This window comes from Aspergillus vadensis, assembly GCF_003184925.1.
Source record: "Aspergillus vadensis CBS 113365 unplaced genomic scaffold BO88scaffold_23, whole genome shotgun sequence".
Lineage (NCBI taxonomy): Eukaryota > Fungi > Ascomycota > Eurotiomycetes > Eurotiales > Aspergillaceae > Aspergillus > Aspergillus vadensis.
This window is the reverse complement of record NW_020292061.1, coordinates 527,553-546,676: the sequence shown is the minus strand read 5'-3', so window position 1 is coordinate 546,676 and position 19,124 is coordinate 527,553. Positions and strand designations below refer to the sequence as shown.

Genomic DNA, 19,124 nt, shown 5'->3' with positions numbered 1-19,124 from the left:
TCTGCTATTTATCTCTACTTCCCAATGCTATCCACCAAGTCGGCTAACTCCGCTGAGAGTGGAGCTGGCCCTTGGTCTAACCGTAAGGAGCAACCATTACCCCATTTGGTAATCCGGCACCTTCTCCTATGCTTCGGTGCTTGAAGGCTTCGTAGGAGCTCCTTTAAAGTCCTAGCAAAATCGCGCCCAAGAGAAGACTATAGAGCGTAGCGAAGCTTTTTACCAGCTTGATATGTGTATCATGGAGACATTGGGCTGCGGAGATAATGAGTACAATGGAAGTCGAGAGACACATCAGGATGCAGAGATCGATCAACTGGTTGCCAGTTTCCTTGGTCGCCAGACTACCAGTGAATCAGAGCGCTTGGGTGGCATCATATTCAAGGAATTGTCAGTCATAGGCGCAGGAGTTGGGGTTTGTTTCCGACACATGGTGACAAGAGATTCCATACACTGACTTGAAACCAGCGCCAACGGATGTCCGATGTTCCCGAAACTCTACGACGTCTGAAAACTTTCGCCAACCCGGTGACCTGGTTTTCGCGAAAGGAAATCCCATCTCGACCCATTCTGCAGCGTCTGACTGGGACAATCCGCGAAGGGGAAATGTTGATGATTGTGGGACGCCCGGGCAGTGGATGCACCACCGTTCTGAAAGCCTTGTCGAACATGAGGGACGAGTATCTGAGAATGGAGGGTGACGTCTGGTATGGCTCAATGGATGCCTCGACAGCGAGGCGAAATAAGCCCAACCAGGTAGCCTTCGTTGGTATGAGAGTTTCCCACACCCCAATTAAAACAAGCACTGGCTAAGATGGCTATGCACGTTAACAGGGGAGGGTGACATCCACTTTCCAACTTTATCTGTCAGCACCACGCTTAGGTTTGCTCTCAATGCCCGGCATTCAAACTCTGATCCGGATAGAGCCTCCAGAATTGAAGAGGACCTACAAAGTCTTCTGCAGCTTATGGGTCTTGCTCATGCAGCTCAAGTCCGAATCGGAACCGACTATCTTCGTGGAGTCAGCGGCGGCCAGCGTCGTCGTGTCTCTCTCGCTGAGGCTCTCTGCACGCGTGCAAGGTAAATTACTCATCCAGTACTTCTCACAACAGACCAAAGAAGCTGATCATGTCCCTTAGTCTGTTCTGTTTTGACAACCCTACTCGGGGGTTGGACTCATCAACTGCCATCCGCTTTCTCACTACCATGCGCAAATACACCACCCGCAGTCGATGCATGACCGCCATGTCTTTATATCAAGCTAGCGATGTTGCAGTTTCAATGTTTGATAAGATCTTAGTTCTGAATGACGGCTACGTTGCCTACTATGGCCCGGCGTCATCAGCAAAAGCCTACTTTGAGTCCCTTGGATTTTATTGCTCTCCAAGGATCTCGGTTTCCGACTTTCTGGCATCTATGTCGGGGCCTCCGGCAGGTCGGCAAGCTCGGAAAGATCTCCAAAGGCCGGTGCCCTTTCAGCCCGCTGATTTTGAGGCCCGGTTCCGAGAAAGCAGCTCCTACCAGCAGACGGTGCGTGAGGCTGTTGAGCCACCTCAGTCGGCAACAAGTAAAGATTTTAAAGCATCAGAATACGCTTTGCCCATGTACCGTCAGGTATATGAGTGTACAGTTCGCCATTATCAGATTTTTTTGACTGATCGAGCTGCCTGGATGGCTGAGGCGGCTGGGACAATCATCCAAGCTCTGCTTCTAGGCACTCTGTTCCGGAATCAGAGAGCCGTGACAGAAGGGCTTTATACACGCGCATCGGCCCTCTTTTTCTGCGTTTTGATCATGGGGTTGCAGGCTTCTGCTGAATTTGGGAATACCTTTGTCCAACGCCCGATATTGCTCAAGCAGAAGGCGTTGCGATTCTACCGACCCGCGGCATACGCGCTCGGTCAGATCCTCGCCGACGTACCTTGGAAGTTTATCTTCATCATGTACTCGCTTCCCATCTACTGGATGATTGGCTTCCAGCGTACAGCGGGGAACTTTTTCACATGGCTGGCGTGCCTCTACATGGGCCTGATGGCACTGAGTGTAATGTTTCGAGCCATAGCTGTCTTCACAAACTCTATCACTCGGGCCATTCTCCCCGTGGGGCTTTTACTCAATGTGCTAATCATCTACACGGGCTTTTATATCACACCACCAGGAATGAAGGTCTGGCTATCATGGATCCGCTACCTTGATGTAAGATGAAACAGAAGGTCATCATAAGTCTTCCAAACAGAATGTGCTAACCTCCTCAACATTTGTATAGCCCATGTACTATATTTTCGAGTCCATCGCTCTCAACGAGATCGGGAGCAGTTCATATGCATGCAGCCTGCAGGACATCGTCCCTCGGGGAGCATCATACAATGAAACAAGTCTTCAGGCCTGTGCAGTGTCTGGCTCCGTAGCAGGCCAATTAAACCTTTCAGGGAGACTCTATTTGATGGTAGAGTATGGGTTCAACTACTTCCACTTATGGCGAAATGTTGCAATAAATGCGGCCTTTTTCGCCTTTTTTTCAATTGTGGTAACGTAAGTTTCCTTTCCCGAGAATATCCATCCTCAGCCATAATCTGACTCTACTATTGTTTAGAATTGGAATGGAGCGATTTCGTCATGCATCTGAGCAAATGGCAACGGTGTGTTACCGCAAGCTGCCATCGTGGGCGAACGCCTCACCCACCCGTCCTACGGACATTGAGAAGCCACCGTATGTCACTGATTCCAAAGAACTAAGACCCATCTCCAACGGTGAGATCCCTACTAGTTGCTGTCTAGACAACACTCAAAATGTGTTTGCTTGGCATGAACTGTCACTTGAACTTGACGATGGAAGGAACTTGCTTCACCAAGTTTCAGGTAAGACTCAGTTCTCTGTCCATTATAAAGTATAAGACTTACAAGGCTCTATTGTACAGGATGGCTTCAACCAGGAAAGATGACTGCGTTGATGGGGATGTCGGGGGCTGGCAAGGTAAGTCGAGCCGATTTTCAGAAGTTGTTTAATGAAATAGACCCCAAGCCTGACAGACCTGCTGTACGAGCAGACTACGCTTCTTGATACCCTAGCTCAGCGTATCCAGATTGGCCGCATATCTGGCGGACTCTATCTAAATGGGCAGACACTTCCGGCGTCGATGGGACGGCGTACAGGATTCGTTCACCAGAATGATATCCATCTAGCATCGTCAACGGTGCGCGAAGCACTCCAGCTGAGCGCATGCCTGCGCCGCTCAGAAGCAATCGCCTGGGAAGAGAAGATACATCACGTGGAGTTTCTCATCCGGCTTCTGGAAATTGAAGATATCGCCGAAGCAATCATCGGGGTACCAGGGGCAGGATTGAACCTCGAACAGCGCAAGCGGGTGAGCATTGGGGTTGAGTTAGCTGCAAAGCCAGACATTGTTCTTTTTCTTGATGAGCCCACGTCCGGGTTGGATGGCAATTCAGCACTCTCCATCGTGCAACTGATGCGCAGGCTATCCGATGCTGGGCAGACCATTCTCTGCACAATTCATCAACCCTCTGCGCAGATGATCGAACAGTTTGATAATTTGCTTCTGCTGGTCCCAGGTGGGAAAACCATCTATTCCGGTCCATTAGGGCCTCAGTGCCAGACTATAATCGATTACTTCTCTCGGTATACGCGATGCTGCCGGGAAACGGAAAATCCAGCGGACTACATTCTGGAAGTCAGCGGAGAGCCCGACGTAGACTGGTTCAAGGTATGATTCCTCGCCCCCACCTCAACGAATTACCCTTCTTTTACGCAGTTCATTTCTCATCTCCCCAACATGATAGACTTGGCGGCAGTCGCCCGAGTATGTCTCCACCCAAAGGCAACTTCAACACTTCCTTCAACCACGGGCAGGAAATACTTTGTGGTCGTCAGGTTCTGATCGAGCATATGCGGCCTCCTATCTCGAGCAGATTCGAGTGGTCACCCAACGGGCTTTCACGAACTACTGGCGCGACTCAGATTACGTGTTGGGAAAGATTCAACTTAATATCTGTATGGGGCTAATGAACGGGCTCACGTTTCTTCAGCTATCCAACGACCTTACTGACTCCCGCGGACGCATGTTTTCTATTTTCGTCGGAGTAATCACCGGGCCCGTGCTCAGCCTCCAGATCGAACCTCGCTTCATCCTCCTGCGCGATCAATTCCTGGCACGAGAAAATGAGTCACGTGTATACCACTGGAGCGTCTTTACCATCAGCGCGCTTCTCGTGGAGATCCCGTTCACGCTCTTGGGAGGGCTTGTATACTGGGTTCTGTGGTACTACATGGTCGGATACTTCACCATCTCAACACGCGCTGGTTATGCCTTTCTCATGTACGAGCTCTATTCATTGTTCGTCGCGAGTATCGCTCAATTGACGGCCGCATTGTTTCCCACCGTGCTGGCCGCACAGGTGGCCACTGGCTTCGTCTGGCTGGTGATAAATACCTTCAATGGACCCCTCTCACCTCCGCCTCTGACACCGCGCGGATGGCGCTGGTTCTATGATATCTCCCCGTTGTTTTATTTCATTGAGGGTATTGGTACCAACGCCATGCATTCGCTGCAGATTACCTGCCGTGACTCCGAACTGACCACATTCCATGTGCCCGCTGGGGAGACATGTGCCTCGTATGCAGCTGACTTCTTCGCTTCAGGGGATTCTACAGGTTACCTAGTAGATCCTGACGCGACTGAGGAGTGCCACTACTGTGCCTATGCGGATGGTGATCAATATGTTAGTTTTTGTTCCCTCCATTACTGTTCATCCTCTTCCTTCCACATAAAGATTGCTAACACGTCTTCTTGGAAATATAGGTCAAGCAATATGCCATGAGTTATTCACAACGCGGTAACAACGTCGGAATCTTCATTGGATTTATTCTTTTCAATTACACGATGGCGGTGTTGGCGACCTATCTGATATTTATATTCAAATGGCGGAAACAACGGAAGACTTGATTGTTGATCATTGTGGAGTATGTGCTTGGTTTCCACGGTGAACAGTTTCGTGGGGTGAGCTTTATTCGGAAGATAGAGATAAGATAAGATATCTGAGCATAGGGAAGGGGATATTAGAGCACGCCCAGTCCCTAATGTGCTGGCTCATCGCTGTGGTGCATTGACCTTTGCAAGGGTACTGACATTGACTCATTCAATGCTAGGTATCAGGAATTTAATAACATTTGACAACCCTCAAATCATCGTACAGGTCAGATATCGACCGTTATATCTCTTTCTTTCATCTTGGGTAATTATTCTCTCAAATGGCACAAGTGGAAAACATCACCCGCCTCTCGCGACTTTAGAATCTTTTTGATTCCACCACTCATCTTGCTCTATTGCCATGCGACAGCTTTTGAAGAAATCAGCGTCAGTATAATCGGTCACCGCATCTTCAGGCAACAAACATAACACCGCGGCGACCCAATAAGGAAGATCTGACTTGAGTTCACCAAGGATCGCAATCAGCGCGGTGTAGGGACTAATACCGCAATTAAACTCCTTCGCGTCGATATATGCTCGCTGAAAACTGGAAACGTATTGCGCCACAGTAGTGTAATGATACCGCCGCATATCAATGAGCCTGAACCACGTGGCCTCGCATAGGGCGTGGTCGTAGTGCGAGGCAAGATCTCGTATAACATTGTAGGCATCATCCGCGTTATTTTTAGCAAAGCGAGAGGCCCCCAACTTTGCTCTCATTTTGCGAGAGAGCTGGCGATTCATCCATCTTCGGACAGTGATTGACCAATGGCGCCAGAGCGCAAATTTGGCGTGGGTTTTGTCGGGACGAGGTAGATCGCTTCGAAGAAGATGCTCCAAGCCGCGACACTTGAGCGTATGCTGAATTTCCCAGTCCCATTGCCGCAAACTGAGCCGTCCTTCTAAAGCGCTGAGATACGGCTGGGATCGGGCCCGACAAGGTCGTTGGAATGCAATCCGCTTGGGTGGCAGATTGTAAGGAGGCTAATTTTACGAGTTCCGGTATGTGGCGCAATGAATGGTATTCTCCCGGGGCCATGTCGATGGACTAGTATACAATCGAGAGATGCTTTTTATGTTCTGGGAATAACTAATTGTGGTTCAGAACTGTCTTCAACTTGGCGGATCGCGTCCCGTGACCGACCACTTATCTGGCACCTGTTGGATACCGTGGGGCTAGTGTTCTTTTCCGGTGCCTCATGGTTATAGAGAGTGTGCTGGATAGCTTCAGCAGTCAATGTGATATGATATCTCAGCAGCGCTGGGCAGTAGAAAGAGAGTTCGACGTGCCGGAGCGCGACCGATATTTTACACATGACCTCGCTTACGCATGATCACAGTATAAAGGTTTTCGTTCACAATTCATTAATTTGACAGAAGATACATATGCACTATATCAGCTCGTCACAACAGATAGAAACAATGAACTCTCTCATAGATCCAATGACAATGGTTTTGGTGAAATTACTTGCTTAATATTTAGTATTGACAGGGAAACTCCGGGTACCAATGTACGAAGGTAGATAGATCATAGCTCCGTCCTCTCCAGCTCCGTTGGGGAGATTCCATCTAACACTTCCTCCACCCCAAAAGGGCGTATATCTGTCTCACATCGCGTACCTGGGGCTGGAAGCTCCCCAGTTTGAAAATACGTGCGGATGTAATTGTCTGTGCACTCCGAACGCGAAGCGAAGGAGCAATGCTACAAAGACGTCCAGTTAGAAACACACGTCTCTGGAAGCATAGGTAGAGATATTGCACTTACACCTTCAGCGTGTTGTTCTAATACGGCAGACTGCTTGAATAAAGCGGACATAGCGTGGGCGCTAATACTATTGTCAATAGGCCGTAGATGAAAGTACATTGACAGATAGCAGGATGGCGAGAAACTTACTCGCCCAGGGGTGTTACTGGATCCAAAGTATTACTGACGAAAAGTATAGGTGCTGACGTATCCTGAATCCCGGTAGGTCCTTCTCTGGGTTAGCATTTAGGCAGCACCTAGGTGCAATGAGACTAGAACGAACCTTTGAAGTCCCCCGGTCCCCGACCATTCCACCTAGCACATGGCATCAAAAAGTCTGCAAACGCATCCCCCATCCAATGGCTGCTCTCAATGGAAGGCCGAAGATACTCATTCCAGTATTGCTCGCGGGTGGTATTCAGTAGCTTCTGGTCCAAGTCCAAACATACCGTACCGGCGGTCACTTCTGCGCGGAACGAGTATTGGCATGCTTCACGGCACGGAGCATGAGACTGACATTCTGGATCGAGGCAGTGAGTCGGCTGCATTTCCTCGCGTAGCATGGTTTTCCATCCGGCCATGCTCGTTGCGTTGCGTTGTTCAAGATCTGCTAGGATGGTAGCGAGAATGGGGAAAAGGTCGAGCGGTGCGTACAAGGCGAGTTTTAGGAGACGTCTCACGTCAGAATAGGTGATTATGTCTGGGTTTGGATGAGTGGTCCAGACGGGGGATGCTTTCAGATCAGACAGTATATTCGTGAAACGCTGTTGGAGGTCGCTTATTGCGTTTTCATCGTCTTCTCCGTTGGCGGATGGGCTGGCAAAAGCACATCTCGGCTGGCCTGCCTGGTGACAGTAGCTGAAGAAACTGTCCAATATACGATCCGCGTCGCGCAATGATGTCGACAAATCACCGGAGTACCAGCTTAACGCATCTACTACCCCATCTAATACCATCCGTTGGACTTGGTCCGGGAAGAGACTCGCATAAGTGATACCTAACAGAGTCCCGTAGGAGTAACCCCAGTATTGCAGCTTTGCATCTGCATGAGGGTCCGGCTGGAGCAGTTGGGCAATATGATGCAGATCGTGTGCCGTACTCCAGGTATTCATATACGGACCAATATCCGCGCCGTCCTTATTGGGATCCGTACACGATGTGGCTAGAGCCTGCATGCGGGCCCAGAGATGATCAGCTGCATGCCCGGAGCTACCTACCAAGCCATGAGCCTGCACGGCCTCACTCCAGAGGTAAGTAGACAGCAGATCAGGAAAGCACGTCAAAGGAGGGAGGGTATTTCCCACGCCTCGGGGGTCAAAGGAGACAATGTCAAAATAGCGAGATTGCTGTGCATCATCGGGGCTGTCTACGGTTTTCTGGATCTCTTTCCCTCGGTCAAGTATTTCCTGCACGCCGGAACCGCCAGGACCACCTGTAATTCTTGTGAGCGACCGTGGTGAAAGTCAGAATGGGAGCGGTAGTGACATTGTTTCCCGTACCTGGGTTCACGATTATAGAGCCACCGTAACGCTCGTCGGCAGGGTCTACCTGTGCAGGCAGTTTTATGACGGCCAAGGTGGCCGTTGTATTTTCAGTGGCACTGGCTGACCAGTCTAGAGGAACTTCAAGACGTGCACACAGATAGTCCTGGTAGCAGGGGACGAAGTTCAGGGCTGGGCCTGGCGCAGTCTGGTGGAGCGGGTTAGAACGCGAATAATCTAATGGGGCGGAGGAGATGAGTACGCTACTCCAGGAGAAGTCCACGGCTTGCACCGCAGAAGGCATTGTATTGATGTCACCGGTGGAAAGTGAGTTGAGCAAGAAAAATTGATGGTAAGAAGATGGAGTAGTCAACGATATATGTGCTGGATGAAGTGAGCGAGTTAGCGTCAGCCACGACAGGCTGACATGCATGCATGCAGATCGGGGCACCGCCGGCAACCGACACAGCCTCAACACGAGGCTTGAACGTGGTTACCTGGACTTCGGAGATAAGAGTTCAAAGAATCCCTAGTTCAAATCACATAGATACGACAAAATATATTAATTAGGCAACAATTAAGCAAGGGCAGAGTATGCGACTACCTATCGGCTTCCCATATAGGGTTGCGGTGGATTTCTTTGGCGAACTGTCGCTTGATGCCACCATAATGCCTCTAACGGGGCGATCATTTCAGAACGTTCACAAAGGGGATAGCGGCCTTCTCGACCACATACCCTTATAGAAGCCAGCAGGGTTCTATTTTTTGAGTTATACTTGATTTTTCATTTTTATTCACCTTTTTGTTTTTATTTTTATTATTATGATTTGTTCTGGGTTGGATGAATTTTACTTTCTCGTCTTTTTCTCCGTTCATGATTCCCTCATGCTGGACTCCGGCTTTCGATCGCCGTGGACGAGAGCGATGTGAACACTGGAGCGACAAACCATCGATCGGATCTGCATCCGAGCCGGCTTGGTATGTACTTTTGTATTTTATTGTGAGTAGAATTCGACTGTTTTGAAGATTACGCAGATTACCATCTGCTGCAAGGTACTTTGATTAAGGACCTGTCGAACCAAACTGACCCAAGACGAGGTATGCGATTCCAAGCTACCTATATAATATTAATGCGACGGAGGCGGCTAATTTTACCTTGCCAGGATGGGTTTCACAATATGACGGTAGTCTCCATGAAACTACGGCTATTTCTAGGGAACAGCAGTGGAATAATGGGGATCGCGTACCATCTGAGTATGACGCAACGGGGTTGAGCACCGGCATTGCTCCATGTGGTGGACACATCTCCGGGACGATGACGCACGAAGACCCTGATCTGTTCCTGATCTGTCCCTGATCCAGAAATCTGGTTTGTCGCACAAATATGTTAATTAACTGCGGGTCAGGGTCTTGCCGTCCAGACCCAATGGGTGAATCGCTTGTGTGGCCCTGAAGTCCCAGTGATCTGCACGGCTATGACGTCGGTGGGTGTTCGGTTTGTTATTTAACAATAGAGACAGCCATGTTACTCTTATTCCTGCGCCAAAAGGTCTATCCCCACCAGTTTTAGAGTCAGAATGAGCAGGTCAAGCTTTGCCTGTCAGGCCTTGCTCCAGGCAGCCCTTCTTTCAGTTGTCTCCGCGATACCGGCGCCCACAGCGTTCGTCAACAATGTCGCTCCGCCCGAGCCCGTCATCACCCCTTCGCCGGTTCAGCATCGCCCTTCTCGAGTTGCTGGTCGGAATATTCTGAGTGACGTCGATTCTGATATTAACAGCATCCTTTCTGGCCTGGGATCCGACCTACCCTCCTGGGTCGCATCGGGCGTGCCCAACTACTTCCAGGGTTTCCCCACTGGATATGCAGTGGTGAGCTCCTTGGGCTTGAACAGCGCTGAGTTGGCAGCCTTGCCGACCAATGTATTGAATATCGACCCATATGCCAACTGGACCAGCTCGGGTTGGAACGTTCGCTTCCACGGAAATGTCTACAAGCAGCCCAACACCTCCATCTCCGATCTGAATGATTTGGCTGATGTATTCCTCGGCAATACAAGCATATCCGACCTATCCGAATCCGAGCAGAAACAGGCCCGAAATTTAACAGCGGAAATATTAGTCGTCCAGCAACCTGATGTCGCTGTAAACACGATCCACCTAGAGCCTGCACCGAGTCAGGGATCCAGCGGACAGCCAGGCGGCGGTGGATCCTCTAATACCACTGGCGGCACCCAAAACCTCACTCTGCCCTACAACACCACGGTCGAAGGTGACTTTGACACCTTCGTGCCAATTTCCAGTAACGGCTTGACGGCCGGTAACGAAACTTCGGCGATACAACGACTTAACGTTCATGTGGAGGGCGCAACGATTGGAAACAGCACAGCCTATCTTGTGCCTCCGACCGGGCTCACTGTCGTTTCGGACATCGATGACATCCTACGAGTCACCAAAATCTATGAGCCCGAGCAAGGGCTCCTCAACTCGTTCGCACGTCCCTTCCGGCCGTGGGAGAATATGCCGGACATCTATCGCAATTGGTCGATCAGTCTGCCCAACCTGCACTTTCACTACCTAGTTAGTCTACCAAAACTCCCTTATTGTATTGTTGCTGCGTACTCACCACCACATTACAGACGACGACCCCCGAACAAGTCACCAGAAACTACATGCAATTCATCTATGACAACTACCCCGGCGGGTCTTTCGACACCCGTCCCCTCAACTTTAGCGACGTCTCCGCCACCCTGTCCATCCGCAAATTCCTGCTGAAAAAGGTGTTTGAGACATTCCCACAGCGCAAATTCATCCTCATCGCCGACACCAGCAATAGCGACGTCATGCGTGACTACCCAGAAATGGCGACCGACTTTCCGGGCCAAGTGCAATGTATTTTTGTTCGGAACACCAGCGCCACCGACTCCGGTGACAAATTTCCATACGATACGTCTGGGTTTGAGAAGCTCAACCAGTCGAACTACATGTTCTTCTTGCATCCCGATGACTTGACGAATCTAGATATTGGGAACGGCCAGTGCTACAACACATCCATTCCGCAGAATCTAACGTTTAGTTATCAGGGTTTGCCATTGGGGCTGGGCGACAAACCCACAGCTGTCAATGGGTCTGCCAATCATACTGCTGAGTCGGCGGCCAGTTTGTCAATGATGGGTGGGACTGATAGGCAGGGTTTAGTCTTTCTTATTGTCCTGGCTACGATTTCTTTCATGGTCTTGTAGATATTCGTTACGATGTATGAGAAATTACGAACTTATGACTAGATTCTCTTTCCAACATCACGTACAGCGGAGGCTCATTCTCTATGTCGGGTCTTAGTACACTATTGTAGGATTATCTACTATTGGACCTATTAATTTTTGTTCTATCAGAGCGCACTCAAGGTTGCGGTGCTATTTTATCTGTCACTAGTAGTACCAATCAGCCAACTCTCGCACGTTGATCATTTCTTCTATGACGGGCGCATAACTCGATCTTGCAGCTTCTGATATGAATCTGTAAGCATGCAATAAAACCTGTTATTTTTGAGTCTAGACATAAGAAGTGGTCGACAGGTGTTCTATAATGTACCTCGTGCATGACTGGCTGGAGCATGCTTCGGCGGAACTCCGGCGCTTATCTACCCCGCGGCTCACCACTATCGTCATCACTTCTCTGGAAGGTTCAACAATCATCTTTTGTCCATCTATCGTGGTAATTATTGAAACAGGGTAAACACAATAGACTCTTCGAGGCTACCTAAATCTCGTCACAGTTATCTGATACAACCACAAAGCCATGTCTCTCCAGCTTTCCAACCTGTTTGGCGTTAAGGACAAGGTACGTGTGAACCACCCGTGCTAGTAACCATATCTGATAGAGACATAGGTCGTTGTGGTCACCGGCGGAGGCACCGGACTCGGCAAAGGTAAGCTAGAACCGCCAATTCCGGAGTCTACGATCTAACTTTGAGCCCATGAAAGCGATCGCGGAGGGGTTTTCTACCAACGGTGCCAAAGTCTATATCACGGGACGTCGTGTTGAAGTCCTGGAGAAGGCTGCGGAGGAACTACGTGAAAGAGCGACACTTGGTGGACAAGTGATACCGTTAGTCGTTTCCCTGGTCTACAATCACCATTGAGGCTGGGATGAAAACTGATGACACATCTCTATAGCATCAAGGGCGATGTGAGCACAAAAGACGGCTGTGCCCAGCTCGTTGAACAAATAAAACAGAAGGAGGATCATGTACGCAAATGATGGATTTGATGGGGTCATAAGGTTGTGCTAACTAGTGTCTCACAGGTTGATGTGCTAATTAGTAATGCTGGTCTGCCTGGGAAGACGGACTATCCTCCTTGGAATCCCAATGATCGTATGGCTACCTTTCTGGTGTGTTTGCTGTCTGATTTTTGCTCATAGATGAATAGCCGACGCTGTTGAAAAAGGTTTGTGGGAAAGTGTCGACGAGTATGTTCCTGCATTCTTCACTCCGATGAGGTGCGATGCTGATAAATTCAAGCGAATCCTTTACCACAACCAATAATGGTGTGCAGCCCTGCCTATAAGATATTGGAAGTAGTAGCTAATGGGTTATGTGGACAGTCAATATCAGTGGTGTCTACTTCACCACTGTGGGATTCCTTCCACTGCTGCGAAAGTCTTCGGACCCCAGCGTGATTGTGATTGCTTCCTTGGCCGGGGTTGCCAACCAGAGGTGAGTTATGCTACTGGCATGGCCTTTGGAAAGCTAGTGCTGGAAACTAAGATATAAATAGGACCGTGGGAACGGTGACTTATGGTGCTTCAAAAGTAAGTGCCCATATGACTAACAGTACATTGGGGTCAGATTGCTAACAATCATTTCAGGCTGCAGGTACGCTTAATTGTTGGTCGTTCGTTACTTCTACGCTAGCTAACTCTGTCTCAAAGCTCTCCACGTATCGAAGCTCTTGGCTGGTAGATTTTCTCCGTATGTTTCTATTCTCTGCTTATCCATTGCTGCAACAGACTTAGGACTATGATGGTTTTGATTTCCAAAGTGCTCTCCCTAACAACGACATTAGTATGAAAGTCCGCGTTAATTGCATCTGCCCTGGAATCTTCCCCAGCGAGATGACATTCGCTGATACCACTGGCAACGCCGAAAACCTCAATCCGGCCTCAGAAGGTGCTGCTAAGCGGGCTCCTGCTGGTACGTGACTTGTCGAACACCTTACATGAAGCAGCTGTAATAAATCAATCCACATTACAGGGCGCCCTGGATATCCCGAAGAGATTGTCGGACCCTGTCTGATGCTGAGTTCCAAGGCCGGGGGCTACATGAACGGAGGGTACCTCTTGGTTGATGGCGGCAGAGCAATGGTATGTATCCTGGCTACGAATCCAGACACGGCAAAATGCTAATTCTAGCCAAGAGCGCATCCATCAACGATGGAATTCACATGCCAGAGGACACATACGTGTGGTAAACTCGCATGTATCCAAGACCTCGGCTACAGCTACCACCCAACCCGAACTCCAACACAGTGACAAGATAGCGATCACATAAAGGAGCCATAATGGATTGATTAGCTATCTCTACTTCATCCTGGTAGCCAAACATTTATATCTCTATCATTGCCAGATCCCAAATCACCGCCCCTCCGTAACAGTCCTCAACTCACTCAACATCCCCGCCCTGAAGACCCCCACATCCGTAACCACCGAAATCATATCAAATCCCTGTTCCGCGCGCACGCGGGAATCCTTACCATCCGTACAAAAGATAGCGGCCTTCTTCCCTGCCGCATGCGCAGCCTTCAAAATCCGCTGAATAGCCGCCTCATGCTCCTCCCCGCCCCTCGTAACACCCATCTGCTTCGCCAAATCGAAGGGTCCGATGAACAGGACATCGACGCCTTCAACAGCTGCGATCTTCTCCACGTTCTCGACACCAGCCTTCGACTCAATCTGCACAACTACAATCGTGCCTGTTTGCGAGCCCTCGTCGTACTCCGCTCCGGGCGCGACGCCAGGGAATGCGTGCGGCGCAAACATGGGGCCGTAGCCTCGTGTGCCAAGGGGTGGGTATTTGGTCCATTGGACGATTTTGGCGGCTTCAACCTGTTTCAAAATGTTAGATCGTTTACTTGCATCTGGGTTCAAAAGGAAATTGGGGCTGGGGTACGCACTTCTGAATGGCACATGGGGGTCATGACTCCGTGAGCACCGGCGTCCAGCGCCCGTTTGATCATCCATTCCTCTGCGCAGGGGACCCGGACAATCGGGCTTACGTCTTCGGAGCCAATGGCGTTGAAAAGCTAATATCGGTTATTCAAGGCACTACATTGGATAGATGGCAGATGTACTAACCTCATAGTAATGGCGGTCGGATATTAATCCGTGCTCGGCGTCTACTAGGACCCAGCTGAAACGGCCTGGGCTGGGAGGCTGGCCGTGCAGTATGGTTTTTGCGACTGCTGCGCTGGGGAGGCTGCATTCATCGAATTGAGGTTAGTTCATCTTGGTACGAAGTGCTAAGAGTACTGGTTGTGGATGATCATACGTGAGCCAGAAACCAAGGGCCGTGGAAGAGCCCCGGAGGGTGGAGGTAATTGCAGTTTCGAAGGGCATATTGGGGATGATCCTGTCCGGGTGATTAGAAGACGGGTCCTAAGGGGGGTATTATGGGATGTCGATAGCAAGCGTACCTTGTGGAATATGTTCGATTAAAACTTCAGTTACTATCAGCATGAAAGGAAGCTGAAGTTCATTTTAATAGAATTCGGTTGTCCGCTTAAGAGCTCGGTGTTCTCTGCCCCGCCGGTTACGGTCCTCGGCTAACCGATCGCATCAACTCCGACCGCAACGGGGTAGTTGACCCCGAAGCATGCATTAATTGTCTTGAAACAACAACAACGGAGACCATATAAGTTGCTTGTGATGTCCTTGGGTATCCTCAAACTCCTCTACAACTTGTAAATTGGGCATTGATCCTATCTGGGGTATTCAACGTCGTTAAAATGATTTGCCGAGATAACCATGGGTGGCAAGTTGGATACGTCAGAAAAGAATAAGCTATTGAATTGGCACTGAAAGAGTCTAGTCTGAGGCTCAATAACTCATTGATGTCATTTGCGAGCTAAATTTGTATTATGACTAGGCACACAGCTGCCGCGTGTCTATGCAGGTGAGTCATGTGTGGCCCGTGACGGTTGTAATAAAACGGGTGCCTGGGGCAGGATCATCTGATATCGTATCAGACGAGGCTAAAAGTATCATTCTTTTCATATTTATCAATCTAATATTTGCTCACAAAGACTATTTCTGATTCTGGGCAATCCCGCCCCACTCTTGACATCACCACGTGTATAAAGACCTGCTGGGGACCTTAAACCCGGCTTATCACCGCACTTTATCGCGCACTCTATAACCCAAAGACCGATATATCCGTTGCTGGTAATGATCTACATGTTGCTCGCGTCTTCCATTATTCCATAATGTCACCACCATACCACCTTTATATACCATCCACCTCTGCCCCAATTCATCACCAATCATCATCACATCGAAACAACAATCAAAATGGCGACAATCCTCTACAATCAACTCTTCGTCACCCCCTCTCTCCCACCCCATCCCTTACCCTTCCACAACCGCACCGTCATCATAACAGGCGCCAACACGGGACTCGGCCTAGCAGCAGCCCATCACATCGCCTCCGGCCCTATCGGAAAACTCATACTCGCTGTCCGGAACCTCTCCGCCGGTGAATCTGCCCGTGCCGAGATCCTCAACGCCCACCCCACCTGCGACCCTCAAACCATCGAAGTCTGGCCCCTAGATCTGGCATCCTACGACTCCGTCCGCGCCTTCGCTACCCGCGCAACCACTACGCTCAACCGTCTTGATGTCCTTCTCTGCAACGCTGGTCTCGCGACGTTTCAGTACTCCAAGGCAGAAGGTCATGAGCGCACGATCACAGTCAACGTGATTTCGACGTTTCTGTTAGCGGTGCTACTAGTACCGAAGTTGAGGGAGACGAGGAGGCTATGTCAACAAACGGGGGAAGAGGGGCACACTCCTGTGTTAACGATAGTGGCGAGCGAGGTACATGCCTTTACCAAGTTTCCCGAGAGGAATGCCCCCTCGGAGAAAGGGGTGAGTGTGTTTGAGGCGCTGGATGAGCCGGAACGGTACTATAAAACGATGGCGGAGCGGTACCGCACGTCAAAGTTACTGGATGTGTTGTTGGCAAGGGAGTTGGCGGACCGAATTGGAGATGATGATATTGTGGTCAATTGTCTGAATCCGGGGCTTTGTCGGTCGCAGTTATCCAGGGAGATGGATAATGTGGTGGTCAGATTTTTGTTGCTATTGTTGGGGAGGACGGCGGAAGTAGGGAGTAGGACGTTGGTGACGGCTGCAGCGGCGGGGAGGGAAAGCCATGGACAGTATATGTCGAATGGAGTGGTGTGTCCACGGGAATTATCATCATTTGTGACGAGTGAGGAAGGGAGGAGGACGCAGAAGAGAGTGTGGGAGGAGTTGAGTGATATTTTGGAGCAGATCCAGCCGGGGATTATGCGGGGGGTGGTGTAGTTGTGTGTTTGCATAGGACTGGGTTGTTTGTATACTAATAGTGACCAATTCCACTTAATGCTAATGATGCCCTCTTATTGATCTGACATCTTGCTGCGTAGGTTGGCGCATAAGGGCAACTAAGGGGCTGTGGTCGGTGTAGGTGGAAGTAAGCTGGGTTAGATGGAAGTAAAACTACACCCATGGTATCAAGCATGGTGCGTGTGAATACTACATGGTAAGTGTAGTCAAAGATGTGATTCCACGCAAACTCAATAAACAACAATGCGCATCTACAATTAAGTTTACATGCACATCAACCGCTTCTGGTGGGAAAGCGGGACCAAAAAAAAGGCAAAAAGGAAATGACCTACGCAGGACTCGAACCTGCAATCTCTTGATCCGTAGTCAAGCGCCTTACCATTGGGCCAGCAGGCCTTGTTATAGACATCCTTAGTATTTCGTTAGATAAACCAAAGGTCAATATTTCTGCACTTGCACCTACAAGCATTGGCATGTTCTGTCTGACAAAGTGCATTAGCCAAGGCAGCAAGTAGCTGTTAAACTCAAGACAAAGTTCCGACCGATATAATGAACACTTACTGGGTTATCACAGCTATGATTATGTGTCAAGTGTGTTCATCATGAACATGAACACTCGTTGCGCAATTACCATCTATCTATATATATATTGACAACTTGAGTTCTACATCCTGCGGCCCAGCTATATGTCATGGATGGTCAAGTTTCTGGCGCAATTGAAAACCGACTTCACATTGTCGCTAGGAAACGAGGCTTGCGACCAACCGGCTTGCAACTATCATCAACATAGCTCGGCTGATTTACGTTGGCTTCTAATAAGACAACCTGGAATATACCTCCGATATTCATAAACCGAGTGTAGTTTTAAATGAACTGCGCGATATAATGGACGAAGTAAAATCCGCTCAAGATTCTGTTAATTTCTCCTGGCTCATTGGAGAAGTAAACCTGACACAAAATACAGATCAACCTGTTTTTGGACCTCAAGGAGAAATGCACTGCAAGTCAGGATGCCGCCTTTGCACGATAACAGACCTATACCACTATGGTCTTCGCCACTGTGACTATTGTATTCGTGAGTGCTACCAGTGCACCTTGCCTCTGTCCACAAGCAAAGTCTGATAATGATTGTCAGATTCCACTTACCTTTCTATCTTTCATTTCTGCGCTCGATATCGCCCAGTTTCCTCACGGGCCTTCTGGCCGTCCGCAGTTTCAAAGCTGGTGGATATTTCCCGATCTGTATGTTATGTCTCATTAGACTTTCCTGCTTATGCAGTTTGGATTTGTTCTCAGTGGATGCAGTTGGACAATCCCCAGCCGTTGTCATCCCATTGATCATTGTCGCTTTCAATGTGAATGACCTCATTGTTACACCCTACTACAAATGGAAAGTTGGGATGACCTCTTCCCACGCCGCTTCTGATCCCGGACGCCAACTATCCAGAGGGTCAGATGATGCTAGTAAAGACGCGCATGGACGGTCCCGCTCTATGTTTCCTATGAGAAGACCGAACAAGCCTGAAGATGATAAAGTGTAAGATGGTTAACAATTATCGGGTCAATTCGATGGATATAGTGGCCTACTTGTTGAAATCATTTCCGGATGTTGCTAGAGAATTTGACACATGGTTGACAGAACTGCGACTACATCTAGATTTGCGACTGACTATATCTACAGTTCACTGGCACTGTACAAGCGACTAGAGCTGCTGGCCAGAGTCAATTTATCGTTCATCCTCAATGGATGTAATGCATCATGTGATAGCGTGAGAGAAGTATGGTGCACACCACGGAACCCTATCTGCCATACATAGTTTATTCCCATCCATATCTTTCAGAACCAAATACTAGATTATTTTACGGGTTTATACTAGGCGACCTCCCGTGAGAGACCACACAAAGACCAAATACCGCAATCATGCTAAGCGGCCTTGTTCCATCCCAGTCGCCTTCCCAGTCTGCCCCGCCGTTGACATACTCCATGAAAACTATCTAATCAGCCTAAAACTAAGTGTAAAAGTGAAAAAGTGAAGACTATCTATTACTAAACACTAAAAATAGGAGAGTGAATCTATTGAGGGGAAAATACATTTTGTATTTTTGGAAAACAAAAAAAGAATGACAAGGATGGGATTCGAACCCACGCTCTTTCGAACTGGTGTTTTGGTAAACCTAACTGAGGGGTTGTTAGTCGGTGAAATGCCAAGATAGTCGGAAAAGGGGTTACTAACAACCAGCGCCATAACCACTCGGCCACCTTGCCTCGCTTGCTATTGTTTAGCTTGCAAATATCTTATGACAAACATA

General features: G+C 49.1%; 8 protein-coding genes and 2 non-coding genes across 10 annotated transcripts; 5 read left to right on the top strand and 5 right to left on the bottom strand.

Annotated features, from left to right (window-relative positions):
- Positions 1 to 241: 241 nt before the first annotated feature.
- Positions 242 to 5,194, top strand: BO88DRAFT_490338 (ATP-binding cassette transporter; the record flags this gene model as incomplete). The annotated part of the gene is made up of 10 exons (XM_025712771.1): positions 242 to 415; positions 469 to 769; positions 835 to 1,081; positions 1,141 to 2,197; positions 2,268 to 2,533; positions 2,595 to 2,860; positions 2,920 to 2,975; positions 3,016 to 3,726; positions 3,803 to 4,741; positions 4,822 to 5,194. 10 exons carry the CDS (start codon positions 242 to 244, stop codon positions 4,963 to 4,965), a joined length of 4,161 nt encoding a protein of 1,386 aa, XP_025559784.1. The 3' UTR covers positions 4,966 to 5,194.
- A 42-nt stretch (positions 5,195 to 5,236) lies between these two features.
- BO88DRAFT_470404 (uncharacterized protein) lies at positions 5,237 to 5,928 on the bottom strand (the record flags this gene model as incomplete). The annotated part of the gene is made up of 1 exon (XM_025711668.1): positions 5,237 to 5,928. A coding segment is annotated over one exon (639 nt), but the record flags the coding sequence as incomplete, so codon positions are not given.
- A 438-nt stretch (positions 5,929 to 6,366) lies between these two features.
- Positions 6,367 to 8,573, bottom strand: BO88DRAFT_407268 (alpha/beta hydrolase). The gene is made up of 6 exons (XM_025707382.1): positions 8,477 to 8,573; positions 8,233 to 8,422; positions 7,017 to 8,165; positions 6,884 to 6,962; positions 6,755 to 6,815; positions 6,367 to 6,691 (listed from the first exon to the last, which is right to left on the bottom strand). Exons 1-6 carry the CDS (start codon positions 8,516 to 8,518, stop codon positions 6,518 to 6,520), a joined length of 1,695 nt encoding a protein of 564 aa, XP_025559782.1. The 5' UTR covers positions 8,519 to 8,573; the 3' UTR covers positions 6,367 to 6,517.
- Positions 8,574 to 9,640: 1,067 nt separating this feature from the next.
- BO88DRAFT_129666 (phosphatidate phosphatase App1 family protein) lies at positions 9,641 to 11,513 on the top strand. Its single transcript, XM_025701384.1, has 2 exons — positions 9,641 to 10,790; positions 10,850 to 11,513. The coding sequence occupies exons 1-2, from the start codon at positions 9,792 to 9,794 to the stop codon at positions 11,450 to 11,452; spliced, it is 1,602 nt and encodes a 533-aa protein (XP_025559781.1). The 5' UTR covers positions 9,641 to 9,791; the 3' UTR covers positions 11,453 to 11,513.
- A 495-nt stretch (positions 11,514 to 12,008) lies between these two features.
- BO88DRAFT_470385 (SDR family NAD(P)-dependent oxidoreductase) lies at positions 12,009 to 13,986 on the top strand (the record flags this gene model as incomplete). Its single annotated transcript, XM_025711667.1, has 12 exons — positions 12,009 to 12,050; positions 12,184 to 12,317; positions 12,386 to 12,458; positions 12,516 to 12,585; positions 12,641 to 12,680; positions 12,733 to 12,758; positions 12,816 to 12,927; positions 12,989 to 13,022; positions 13,080 to 13,186; positions 13,253 to 13,404; positions 13,465 to 13,574; positions 13,628 to 13,986. 12 exons carry the CDS (start codon positions 12,009 to 12,011, stop codon positions 13,679 to 13,681), a joined length of 954 nt encoding a protein of 317 aa, XP_025559780.1. The 3' UTR covers positions 13,682 to 13,986.
- On the bottom strand, positions 13,749 to 14,944 carry BO88DRAFT_407266 (HpcH/HpaI aldolase family protein). The gene is made up of 5 exons (XM_025707381.1): positions 14,903 to 14,944; positions 14,758 to 14,838; positions 14,565 to 14,685; positions 14,384 to 14,512; positions 13,749 to 14,315 (listed from the first exon to the last, which is right to left on the bottom strand). Exons 2-5 carry the CDS (start codon positions 14,823 to 14,825, stop codon positions 13,845 to 13,847), a joined length of 789 nt encoding a protein of 262 aa, XP_025559779.1. The 5' UTR covers positions 14,826 to 14,838; positions 14,903 to 14,944; the 3' UTR covers positions 13,749 to 13,844.
- Positions 14,945 to 15,485: 541 nt separating this feature from the next.
- On the top strand, positions 15,486 to 16,864 carry BO88DRAFT_407264 (short-chain dehydrogenase/reductase). Its single transcript, XM_025707380.1, has one exon. It carries the CDS (start codon positions 15,777 to 15,779, stop codon positions 16,791 to 16,793), a length of 1,017 nt encoding a protein of 338 aa, XP_025559778.1. The 5' UTR covers positions 15,486 to 15,776; the 3' UTR covers positions 16,794 to 16,864.
- A 274-nt stretch (positions 16,865 to 17,138) lies between these two features.
- Positions 17,139 to 17,210, bottom strand: BO88DRAFT_t220. Its single transcript has one exon. It is a non-coding gene; the product is annotated as a tRNA-Arg (tRNA).
- Positions 17,211 to 17,699: 489 nt separating this feature from the next.
- On the top strand, positions 17,700 to 18,631 carry BO88DRAFT_418146 (uncharacterized protein; the record flags this gene model as incomplete). The annotated part of the gene is made up of 4 exons (XM_025708336.1): positions 17,700 to 17,889; positions 17,927 to 18,056; positions 18,094 to 18,351; positions 18,496 to 18,631. 4 exons carry the CDS (start codon positions 17,700 to 17,702, stop codon positions 18,629 to 18,631), a joined length of 714 nt encoding a protein of 237 aa, XP_025559777.1.
- A 305-nt stretch (positions 18,632 to 18,936) lies between these two features.
- BO88DRAFT_t219 lies at positions 18,937 to 19,080 on the bottom strand. The gene has a single exon. It is a non-coding gene; the product is annotated as a tRNA-Asn (tRNA).
- Between the last annotated feature and the right edge of the window lie 44 nt (positions 19,081 to 19,124).

What these genes read in the sequence shown, in the direction of transcription:
- BO88DRAFT_407266 (XM_025707381.1), bottom strand. Translation starts at nt 14,825, where the DNA reads ATGCCCTTCGAAACTGCAATTACCTCCACCCTCCGGGGCTCTTCCACG. An exon ending in CCGACCGCCATTACTATGAG is followed by an intron (nt 14,513 to 14,564) that starts GTTAGTACATCT and finishes AACCGATATTAG; the next exon opens with CTTTTCAACGCCATTGGCTC. An exon ending in CCCCCATGTGCCATTCAGAA is followed by an intron (nt 14,316 to 14,383) that starts GTGCGTACCCCA and finishes ATTTTGAAACAG; the next exon opens with GTTGAAGCCGCCAAAATCGT.
- BO88DRAFT_407268 (XM_025707382.1), bottom strand. Translation starts at nt 8,518, where the DNA reads ATGCCTTCTGCGGTGCAAGCCGTGGACTTCTCCTGGAGTAGC. An exon ending in CTCTATAATCGTGAACCCAG is followed by an intron (nt 8,166 to 8,232) that starts GTACGGGAAACA and finishes CAAGAATTACAG; the next exon opens with GTGGTCCTGGCGGTTCCGGC. An exon ending in GGGACCGGGGGACTTCAAAG is followed by an intron (nt 6,963 to 7,016) that starts GTTCGTTCTAGT and finishes AACCCAGAGAAG; the next exon opens with GACCTACCGGGATTCAGGAT.
- BO88DRAFT_407264 (XM_025707380.1), top strand. Translation starts at nt 15,777, where the DNA reads ATGGCGACAATCCTCTACAATCAACTCTTCGTCACCCCCTCTCTCCCA.
- BO88DRAFT_129666 (XM_025701384.1), top strand. Translation starts at nt 9,792, where the DNA reads ATGAGCAGGTCAAGCTTTGCCTGTCAGGCCTTGCTCCAGGCAGCCCTT. An exon ending in ACCTGCACTTTCACTACCTA is followed by an intron (nt 10,791 to 10,849) that starts GTTAGTCTACCA and finishes ACCACATTACAG; the next exon opens with ACGACGACCCCCGAACAAGT.